This window comes from Taeniopygia guttata, chromosome 1A, assembly GCF_048771995.1.
Source record: "Taeniopygia guttata chromosome 1A, bTaeGut7.mat, whole genome shotgun sequence".
NCBI lineage: Eukaryota > Metazoa > Chordata > Aves > Passeriformes > Estrildidae > Taeniopygia > Taeniopygia guttata.
Window position 1 is genome coordinate 25,528,641 of NC_133025.1, and position 12,207 is coordinate 25,540,847.

At 37.2% G+C, this 12,207-nt stretch overlaps 1 protein-coding gene across 2 annotated transcripts in view; it reads left to right on the plus strand.

Moving 5' to 3' along the window:
• PPP1R3A (protein phosphatase 1 regulatory subunit 3A) overlaps window positions 1-12,207 on the plus strand; it is a 33,781-nt gene that overhangs the window by 3,511 nt on the left and 18,063 nt on the right. The window contains exon 2 of one of the 2 annotated variants that reach the window (XM_072921743.1): window positions 6,536-6,577. The exons of the other annotated variant lie outside the window; for it this stretch is intronic. Within the exon in view, the coding sequence (XP_072777844.1) occupies window positions 6,536-6,577 (42 nt within the window). The remainder of the gene's footprint in view (window positions 1-6,535; window positions 6,578-12,207) is intronic. 2 annotated transcript variants of the gene reach the window in all.

Consider the following 12,207-nt stretch of genomic DNA (forward strand, 5'->3'; position numbering starts at 1 on the left):
AGTGAAGCTGCTGATGTGCTGTTACTCCTTCATCTCACATTGAGCAGTGCTGCCCATTTGCCAGCTCTCCTCCACCAGCCCATCTCTCTCTCTCCTTTTACTTTTAGTTTGGATGATAAATTCTGCAGCATTTATATGTGCTATGCTGGGTGGTTACGGAATATTTAGCAAAGCGGGGGAATCCTTGAACATAACCAGCTTGTCGTTAGAGTTGCAGCATTGCAAATAGATAGAAGTAAAAGCAATTTTATCTATGATTCTCACAATAAAGTTACAGGTGCTATCCATACCCATGAATTGGACATAAATTAAAGATTTCTTTATAGCAATCTGAATAGAAGGATAATTTTAAAGGATACTCAATTAGGACTCAGTTTCAAATTTAGAAACTTGTAATAATATTTTAATTTTTTTAAAACTCTTGGCTCTGAGATATTCATACTTTCTCTTAAAATGTGAAATTTATCTCTGCAGTTAAAAAATAAGACATGAAGGGATCATGGTTTTTAAGCAGAGAGTCTGATCCACTCTAGGGCATATTTGTGTGGCTCATTAAATGTCATTAGCAAGAATTAGTTGTGTTAATTAAGTGAAAGGAATAATATTCACTTTCAGAGGAAGTTACTGGGGAAACACAATAATATGACTATTTCAAGTTACCCTTAAGAACATGGTCAAGGACTAAGATGAGTGAATGAAGCTAATAGGCTGATTTCTGACACCATTATTAAGAAATAAATTTTAAAAGTGAACGTAGCCCTCAAAAGTTGCACCTGAAAAAAAATTTATAGTAACAAGCAAAACTGCATCAAATCATTAGTGCTGAAAACTGTCTATATTTGGATATTCAGAACCACATCACTTAAAATTCTGCTTCTTCATTTCATGCTTCATTTGCTTTTGCTTCCATGTCTAGGTTGAAAGTGTTTGCTTAACTTGTACATAGTCATAGATATACTTCAGGAGAAAAATTGACTCTTAAAATTCTAAGACTCACAGGAAGAGAAAAAGCTTCTACCAATAAACAGGCCTAATTTACATCCTATTTATAAATATAAACAATATATATACACATCAATATATACACATATATTAAAACATAAAATATAAATATATATTAAAATTATATTATATATATAATTTTAATATCATTATATGTAGACATATACAAGTCAGAAAAATGTAAATTAATTGCATCAGCTCCACTCTTTTCTCTTTTTTTTGACTCTCATGCTTTTGGGATATGGATAATGACTCTGAAAGTGGATTCTTCCCAGTCCTCGGATTTAGACCACATGATTGTATTGTGGACACCAGGCTCCTGCATTGGTCTGATCAGACAGGAACTGGTTGGCTGCTGCATGAGGCAGACTCCAGATCATGCTGAAAGGTGTAGAGATAGAGTTATGGAAGCCACATCCCCTGTCACTGGGGATGCTACATCCCATTTCTGTGCTTGGCTTTGGTTTGCCATCTGTCAAGAGCAAAAGCACCAGGAAAGTGGCTGATAAGCACGAGAATTGTTTTACAGAAGGGTATTGTGTTTGGACTCCTCTCCTCTGACAAGGAAGGGAAAGGCTAGTATTTTTGTCACAACTGTTATCCTCCCTTACCTCTCTGAGCCAACAAATATATCACTCTGACCTCATCCACAAGTGTATCACTGTGATCCAGCTGATATTGATCCTATGCCTTTTTTTTGTAATTGCTGAACTGTACCTTTTTTTGAGTAATAGTGCATCAATTTCCTTTCCTCCATGATGCCACTTTAAAACACAACACAGAATAGGGCAATGGTTCTTAAAAGAGTTTCTCTTATGTACAACACACAATGAGAAATAAGAGATTAAAACCCATGTCTGTGGGCTGCCAATTCCAACTTTGAAAACATATATACTGAATAGTCTCTAAGAAATTGTCAGTGAGAAAATTTCTTCCATGAATGAGTCCCTTTCCTTCTTCAGAAGCTGATCATCTCCTTTCTGATGGGAGGCAAAGGAAGTAAAAGTTGCTGAAGATGCAGCTTGTCAAGACTTCACTGTGCTCACTGTGCTCTGTCTTTCCAGGCAGATGGCAGACCAGTGCCTAGGTTGTGCTGAGAAATGCAGTTTTGCTGCAGCTCCTCTTAGCCTTTCCCACAAGCTCATGATGTGGCTAAAAAAAAATCAAAGGCTTCTTACAAAGATGTTTGGAAATGATCTCTCATGCTCTTTGCTATGAAGAACAACTGTATCATTCCCATCTGGTACATTTAAAATATGGCATTTAAATTACATTCCCTTTTAATCCTTGTTCTTTTGATTGTGTGTCACCATAATCAGGAAGGTAAAAGAAGAGCAAGAAAGGTGTTAAAGCACACATCTTCTTTGTGTACCTCTGTTTAATCTCAAGGTTGTTTCTAGCATTTTAAGTCATGAGTTGCATCTTGATCAGCATACAGATATGGTATTTGACTAAAGTTTATTGCTATTAATAGGAAGTGACTGCAGTCACTGTTTTTACCAGAGAGCAGCTGCTAGAGAAGCTATCCATTCACAGGGAGCCAGCTAAGAGGAACACTCCTCTCACTGTGTTTAATGTGACTTAGTATTCCCAGACCTTCTCTTGCCTCCTGGTCATTGCCAGTCTTTCTCAGTTGTAGAATTAGGTTAGGACTGGCACCAAAAATAAGACTTCAACCTAATGAAAAGGAGGGACATAGGATAATTATTTAAGGTGCTATAAAATATATTATTCAGACAAGTGGGATAAAAGCAAGTTGTGGAACTGAATTTGACTCAACATCAGGAATGCTTCTTAACAGCAACTCAAGGATTATCTTTTGAGGAAATTGCTACAGCCGTACTCTCCAAAGTACTTTAAAATAAGCTAAGATAAACCACTTGAAAAATATTCTATAGAGAACAATCCTACTTGGCCAGAAACTATGCTCAGTGGTTTTTTCCCATCTGTTTAATCATATTATTTCAAAATCTGGGCATGTATAGTATTTGAAATATGAAACTTATTAAATACCCTGAAGATAGATATTTAGGTTGATGGCTTAAGTCTTTGAATGCTATCACAGAAGTGTTAAAGAAGGAGGTGGAAAATGTGGATTAGAGCAGCATGCACAGACAAATAAACACATTCTTTCTGTACTTGTGGTCTCCTAATTGGAGTGTACCTGAAAGCTGAAAACCTGTCACATTTTTGCTTTTGGTGGTTGCAAACTGTGCCACCGATCTGCCGTCCATTTATTGCACTACAAATATTTAAAGAAGCATCTAAAATTTAAAGGAACAACACATGAAAATAACATGTTGTACTGTCAATCCTAGCATAGTATTTACACTGGAATTTATTAGTATCAGTGGTTTCTCATTCATTTCCAAGATCTACCTTAGAAACTGCTTTCACCAATGCTACAAAACAGAAATTTGTGTTCTATTGTGTGGGAAATACTGGTTGCTACAAAGCTTTTTCAGTTGTTTGCATCACATCATATAAAACCAGTGCTCTGTAATCTGGGTGTCACTTCTCAGCCATGATAAGTACTTGTATTATACATGCATTGCTTGACTTTACACTTGTAAGATTTTTTTCAGTTACTACAATTTCATCAGCGTATTTAAATTCACCAATACTGTAACACTACTTTGGCTTACTCTTAGAACTTTTTAATTCATCAACAGGCTTGATCCTGCAATAGGCATAATAAATCATTTAATGAACATCAGGAGTCTCACAGAACTTTGTAGAGTTCTTCATGTGTAAAACTATACTTGAATTATAATATTTACAGAACCAGATGCTCTTAGATTGCCAGTTAAGGACCTTTGGAAAAATAGAAGTAGATTGCTAAATGAATGCCTGTATGTTCAATATTCTTTTTGTTTAGGAAGATATCTATTTTGCAAATTGAACCAGGCTGTAAATGACCATTTCAATACTCTCTCCTGTCCACCATTCAGGTACTACAGTTCATAAATGTTCAGTTGGCAAAAAAATTGTTCCATTACATTCAACTTGACTTTGCTAAATGTTAGTCTTGAAAAGATGTTTAAAGTTAGTGCAACATTAGCTGAGAGCACTGGAGTCATATTTAATCATTGCAATGAGTACCAGTGTCATCTGAGCTGTTTATTCTGATTATGAACTTTAAGCTCTGATCCAGTCCCCAGCACTACAACTCTGACATTGAAGCAACAGATTCAGCTGCAGTGTAGGTCCAGAGAACCAACTGCCCATGGTATTTTTAATATAAAATATGGATTATCTTCTCATCAAAAAAGGTGGGAAAAATGGTCCAAACAAATACTTTGAAAGTTAAATGAAGTCTCCTCTATAGGGCACAGGAGAGGGTAAGACCTTTTAAACACTGTGGGAGAAGGTTAGAAGTGGCTATTTGATCCTTAGACCTTCAGTGACACACACAAGAAGTATTAGTTGACATGCCAAAGCATAATAGGAGGCTTGGTTTTCTGAGTGCCTTTCCACTCTCCTCCTGATTCATGAAACCAGCTGATATGCTAACACTAAACCTGAAGATTTATTACTGCTAGTTACTGACTGTAGTCCTAAAGGGCATTGGGCTACACAATTGAGTGGGAATTAGGCAAAGCTGGCAGGTTTTTCTTACCTTGCACTTAGGTACACAAAGTGGATTGGCATTTATATTTTGTTTTGATGCACAATTGTTGTCCCTGCAATAACATTTACAGATACTGAGTGATAAATATAAGATTTTCTAGGCTGAAAAACTTCTTGTTATGTTAGAGGGTTGGGGAGTTTGTCAGTATCTGCAGCTACCCTAATGAATCTGAACCAGTGTCTCCTAGGTTTTTTCCATGTCTTCTTGATAGAAATATTGATATCTATAAAACAGCTGCCTTCTTGCTGTGTGGTAGTAAACATGTGAAAAATGAAAAAAAAAGGTTATAAAAGTCTCTTGTCATGATGACACCTGGGATTTTCATCCTATTGAGATACTTACTGAATTTACAATTGCTTTCCAAGATTTAGATCATAATTGCCCTCTCTTAAGAACAACTGCCTAAGGTTTGGGGTTTTTTTGTGGTCACCCTTTCTGTTCTCCTGGCCAGGAGTGGTATCTGTGTCTTAGACCCACCTGACTGCCATCTATCTCTCTACAGTTTATCTAAGGCACTTCCCACCTTCTTGTATACATGCCTCAGCACACTGCAGGCAGCCTCTTGGAAAATATTCTCCTCTGACAGGCCAGGAAGAGACTGCTCCTTCCCTATTTTTCCCATGTGAGATTCAGAAAAAGACCAAAGGCAACATAGGTTAATGTTTTTCTCCTCTCAGATTTATCCAAAATGGAAAAACTTGAAAGTTTCTTTCTTCCAATATTTTAAAGCAGTGGTAAAAAGAAGCAAGAGAAGATCACTACCCCCAGCTTCTTTCTACAAAACCATTTTGATATTTTGATCATACCTCTTCTAGACAAAATGGTGACCTATGGAGCCATTACATCACATTAGGCCAAGCCTAGCCCTCAGGAAACTTGACTGCTCACTTACCTTTTCCTCTTTTTCAACAGCTTGGCCCTGCAGATAGATATCCAAATAGAAAAGTCCTGCATTACTAATTCACAGTGGATCTCTCAGTAGACTTTCTAACACCACCCTGGAGAATCTTTTCGAAAGAGGTTCTCTGTTTATGAAATACTTAGCCCATTCTGTCAAAGGACTCAATGAGCTTTCTGACCAATCCGCATACAAAACAGCTGTGTAACACTTCTGAACAGGTACTGCTTCAACATTGCTACAGGGGTATCACAATGAGGTACAACAATCATGACAGAGCCATGAAAGGATCTGAATAAAGTGGCAGAGTTCCTGTTTATACTTGCTATAGCTTAGTTGGAGGTATAACCAACTTCTTATGCAATAGGCTCTTCTGCAGTCTTCATACCTACAGTCATGAGATCTGGGGATAGACAGTGCTATATTAAATGCTTGGCACCAAACTGGTGTTGGGCTCCTAGTTGAGACTGGATGGCACTAAAATCTTCAAATGGACAGATATACATCAATATTAAAAAAAAAAAAAAAAAAGTGTTAATGTTTTGCTATTAAAACTCAAGGTCTTTTTTAATGAGCTAGAAAATAAAGACTAATTTCTTGGGACTTTGTTTGCTTTGAGGCAATGATTATTCTCATCCCAAGTCAGGCCAATGCATTTTGTTCTGTGCCACCCATGTCCCTGCTTCAATCATAAACTAAGACCGAAAAATGAAAATATTAGTAATTGGAAAATATAATCCCCTGGATAACACCAATCCAATAATCTTAATAAAAATAGATTTATTACAAACATTGTCTGAATCCTACTGGGAATTATCTTTGCAGAAAAAATGCTTAAATTCCCTTACAGCTGCTCTCTTGATCAATTGTCCCCCTTGATACTATTAATCATAATACTATATATTGCTTATTCTGAGCATCTTTTTCAACTTCACTTTACAAACTTCTGTTCTAATTTCTCCTCGTGTAGAAGTTACTGACAGTCCTTTATTGTCCTTTTTCAGGCTCACCTTTTCTCCTCTTCTGGTAACAACCCCTTTTCTTAGGTAAGAAGACAAAAACTAAGGGGTATTTCCTGAAGGTGGAGAAATACCACAGGTTAATATTGTCTTCCTCAAAATTCAAACATTTCAGTAGAGGTTCTTTGTGGCCCTGTTTTCATTCAAAATGCTTGTGAAGTTTGCTTGCCTAACTCTCCTGGAAGTGAAGTCTTCCATTCCCAGGGTAACTTCCAAACAGCAGCCGCAGTGCCAGCCTCCTTTGCCATGCCAGCCAGCAAATGCCCTCACCTGCTGCTCTAACAATGAGTGCACCACACATCTCCTGCCTCTGTCCTCTGCTGCCTGACTATCAACAAGGGAGCTAATTAGTGTCAGTCCCATTTGTTGGGTGACACCTATTTACTAAGAACTAGGTTGAGCCTTCTCTAACACTGCTGGTAGTTGAAGGTCATATAAGAAAATCAGTCTTGCCTAGATTCACAGTCAGGTGAAGCTTTTATTTTACATAAAGCTTCATTTTAATAGGATTGGTTGTAAGGCAATGCTTTAAAATATTATTCAGTTATTTCTGCTTAGTTCACACAGCTCTTCATTTATAGATGTTGATTTTACCTGCAGTTTTTGCTTCTAAATATTTTCCTTTGTGGTCTTAATCAGTTTTGAATCTAACATAATTTTAATTTATTATTTCCTGCACTGTTTACATTAAATTCACTTTCTGTTGTGCTTCAGACATATAATATGGTTCATGATATACAAGAACAGGTTATGGCGTCTCCACAAGGAGGGATCATTTGAAGCCAAAATGCTTTTAGGTGGGAATTGGCCATATTTCAGGTAAAGCCATATGAGAAGTCAGAATTCAGAAGTGTGCATTAGGAGCCCAGAAGCGAGGAATGGCTGGCTGAGCTTCTGTTGTCCTCTGTTTTGTTGTCAGCATGGGCTGCAATTCTCCACATCATGCTCAAACTGCTCTGTGCAGGCTTGGTCTGTCTCTAATTCGTGTGGCTGTTGGCTTCTGCTACACTTAAGTCTCATTCCAGGACTCTGCCTTGAGTTGTGGAAACAGGCAGTTATTTCAGCCTGAGAATGCAGCCACTGCCCACGCCCACAGCTCTGCCACCTCCCCAGCTCTGCCTCCCAACACCTCCCTGAACTTCAGTACAGCTCCATCAAATTCCAGCACAGCTCTGAAGCCCCTACCTCATATTAAAATAATCTTTTTTTAGCAGTTTGTAGAAGTCTGAAAATGACCTAGAGCATTTCTCTGAAAAGTTTCCTTGCAACTTGCTTTCAGAGTCACTTTAGAGCTTTTTCCAGGTCCCCCTGACTAATGGGTTTGGTAGTTTAGAACTCACACAGGCTGCTCACACCAACGTCCTTTTGCTGATTGCTACCTTTGCTCTGCTGCTCACTTTATCCTCTCCTCTAAACCGTGGGAAGACTCTTCCCTGATCTGATTTTATGTGCCCAGTACCTTTGCCTTCATGGACAGCTGTAATTCTGTGTCCAGTTGTTTAGTGCTCTCCCTAGGGTCAAATATTAGAATGTTATATCATTTTCTTTTATCCTTATGTCTTTTCTTTAAAAAACAAAACAAAACAAAACAAAACAAAACAAAACAAAAACCAAAAAAAAAAAAAACGGAGGACTGCTTAACTGCTTAATATTCTCAGGCAGTAATGTCGATTTTCTTGCATTTTCTTGCATGTACCACAAGTTATTGCAACATAATAATCAGCAATCATAGCAATAACATTTTTCTGTATTTAGATGAGGCCTAAGAAAAAAATATATTACCTTAATTTCTGGCAAATTCTTATCAATACCTTTATATACAAGTTGCTATAAAGATTAGCTATTCTTATCTAATTGTTTCTTGGAGTTTAAGACTGTCTCAGCAGGAGTTGCTGAGGGATGAAACTTCTAATGATGATTTAAAGCAGTGAAGTGTGTAGGCTGAAACTGAAATAATTATTGCTGTAACCCTCTAAGCACTCCACGTTCCTCAAGAGAAAATACTTTGTTCAGAACAGACTCTGAACAACAAAATGCGAAGAAAGTAAAATAAAAAAAACCTCCAACCCTTGAAGCAGGATGATAATTTAGAAATAGAATCAGTATAATGTGTAGATGTTCTCAACAACTGCTCACAAATGCATCAGACATGACAATTAAAAGGAAATAATAATTATGGCCCCATTCTAAAGTATGGAATATTCTATTCCATTCAATAAGTCATGAACACTTTAAAACCATCAGTGTAATCTACAAACCTATATTTACAACATTAAACTGGATGTTCTGCCTTTTCAATAACTGTCATCTCATCTCTATTATTTTCACCTCAGACTCTAATTGTTTCTTTTATAGGAGCTAACCTACCAGTGTCCTTGGCAGTACAGTTTATGGCTCATGCATTTACAGTAATTGTTTGGGCAATTTGCCACACAGTATAACAATCTTCACATCACAATCAGTTTTTATAATAAACAGCATTAGTTGTGAAAAATACAAGTGATGCATGATTCTTATGGTAGATAAAGGGCACTGAAGATGCCCTTTAGAAAAAGAAAGGAAAACGCTCAAGCCTTGAACTACTTGAGAAAAATACTGGTGTCACAATAGAGCTAATTAATTTGATGGTACAAACAAGAGGGGGAAAGGGCCTTGCATTCATTAGTGTCAATTCCAAATGAGAGCATGCCGTTCATAAAAATAATATTCTGCCTTCATTTAGATGAAATATGCAGGTAAACAGATAAGAAGCACCAGGTCTGGCAATAACAATTTTTTTCTCCTTAGCTTTATCAAGGTTCTTTCTTTTCTGTAGACACAGGGAGCTCAAAGCATGGGCAGATACAGCTTAGAGGTAGAACTCTGGAGAAGGCCAGATCCTACCACCCACCAGCTGGCTGGATCCAGTGGGGCCAGCACTGCCAGGCACCACCGGGCACTGGAGCCTCTGTGCAGAGCTCTGCTCTGCTCCTGGGAAGATGCACATGCACTTTATGGCTTCTCTCCATAGCACACAGGTGGCGGCACATAAATGTGTCTCGCTGCAGATGTTTTGTGGCCTCTCAGTTTTCAAGCCCAGAAATAGGAGCTGAAGCACTGATCAGTGGTGAGGCCATTGGACACACCCCCAGCAGGCAGTCTTCCATGTTAGAAATTCTCCAAAGGAGAAATAATATATTTGCCCTCTTAAGGCAGCACACAGACAGGTGATTCTCAGCCTCTTTGTCATCTCCATCCCATGTTAGGGACCCTGGGCGGTGCTGTGGCACAGCCAGGCAAGGCCCCAGGGCGCACAAAGGTGGCTTCAAGCCAGGGCTGTAGCTCCTCTTCCTGTGAATTCCCTGGCAGCACCGGGGCCTGAGACTAAGAGCTGCATGTGATGATAACTTGTGGAGTGGTTGTATTCTCAAACTATAACTTCATATTCTGAGAACACAGATACCTATTTAGATGGGTAGGGAGGCTTGCCCCTGTAGTGAGTTGTGAACTGTGCTATATGGAGGCAAGGAATGAGTTTGTCTTTACTCATTAAATATTTAGTTCATATATTCAGTCAGTGACATAGAATAAAATTAACTCTGGAGACATCATCACAAAAGAAGTCAAAGTCTACACTTTGAAGGTCCACATCAGGATCTGTGGTGGCTCCCAAACCAGAATGAAGCTTTTATATATATATATATATATATATATATATATATATATATATATATATATATATATATAGTTTTGTTGGTTTTTTTTTTTTTTTTAATAGTACCAAGGCTTTTTACCCTTCTTGCATTTCATTTTACTCTCAGTGTGAATTGGTTTTTGGAAATATTTTCTCCCCTGTCCAACTGGTATTTTAGGACCAGTAAAAATAAAGCAATATTTTAAAGCAAGACAACTGTTATGGGAGTTATGTTAGTAAAAAAAAAAACACCTTAACACCTTGAATTCTTATTCTTCTGAGCCTTACAAACAATTCAATAGAATTTTAAAGCTCTGCATAGAAATTTACACATACAAAATCTTTCTTAATCCTTTCCAAAATTCCTTTTTCCTGAGAAATTAATTCTTGTTGCATGTTTGTAGATTTTGAATGATATTGCATACAATACTACTGAATTTTCTAATGTGGAAAAGCCTTTCTCTAGTTTCTCACCCAGGTCTTCAAGATTTTTTTGCAGGCTTTCTGCTTTTGATGTGTACATAAACATTTTAAAATAATTTTTGTTTTTGCTTGTTTAAATGCAGAGACTTCCTTCTCTACTTCTTTCTGAAGTTACTGCTGTTAATGATACAAAAATAACCAAACTAAGCTGCCTGCCCTTCCCTCACCATATTCCCTTTCCCAGCTCCGTGAGGATACAGTTCTGTGTAGGATTGCCTGTTTGGCTCCAGTGACAGCTCAAACATGAGTACTTAACTGCCCTAAATTACTTTTTGCTCTTCTGCTTCTCAGTAAAACACGGCTGACACATGTAACTACTTCATTTCAGGGATCTCACATGTTGTTTACATCCCAGTGGCATTATTCTTCAGAAAGGCTGGATATTTTTGGCACTAGATCCAAAAGTTCTAGTTGAATTGAAGGTTGCTGCTGTATGAGGCTACTCTTAGGCTTAGAAATCTGTCCTGAAATTAAAATATAGCTATGGTTTGGTTAGCAACTTCAGTCTTGTCAGCTCTTTTCATGAGGACATTTTAGCTTCACCACAATTTCAATACATTCAATTCTATCTTCAGGGTAGAATTTTGATTTGGCTTAATTTTGAATCTACAGTAAAATCAGAAGTATGAAAGAATCCACAAAACCTAACATTTTTAAATAAAATAGACTTAACAACTTTTTTCCCTTTTACATATTTCAACTAAATATTTAAGAAATACATTCTTTGAATACTTTAGCAACCTCATACCTCTCTGAATTTCAGACTAAATAATATTATCCCACGTATTCTTTTAAATACGAGATAGTATAAAATTGATCAGTTTGCATTAATTTCAGAGTTTTTCAGGTACATTTTCATCTCTCCATACTCCATAATCTAACAATTTTAGCCTTTTTTTCACATTTTTAAAAATAAATATCATATTATTTAGATAGTAAGAGCTAGCATAGGTGGATATAGCACAGAAGAATGTGAACAGTACCATGAGTTATACAGACATAGAGACACAACTTTAGCCAAATATTGGTGCGTGAATTAAAATCTTGACAAGCTATGATAAACCCCACTCATTATGAAGTAGTTTATTAGTCCTGGCCATAGTTCCAATCCTGTTTCGGGCCTGACAAAAACACCTCCTGCTCCATAGTTAAAAATCCTGGAAGCATAACTCTCAGGGCATATAGCTGCACAGGACTGTGACTATGGGATCATGAAGTCTTATTTCGTTGGGAAATGTGTTGCATAATCTCTTTCACAAAAATATATTCATGTTTCCATACTGAGACCCTCTCAGTTTCTTATGTCTGATACTTATACTGATAGACTACAGGATATACTTTTCTAATGCTTCTTTTCTAATGCTTCTTTCTAATCTTCTTTTAAATTTTCACAACAAATGTTTCTGTGAACTCTTTATATTAATGCATTAACATCTTGCTGCTTTTTTAGTCTTTTGACTAATTTACCCCTTTGACTTATTTACCCCTTTGCTGTATCAAT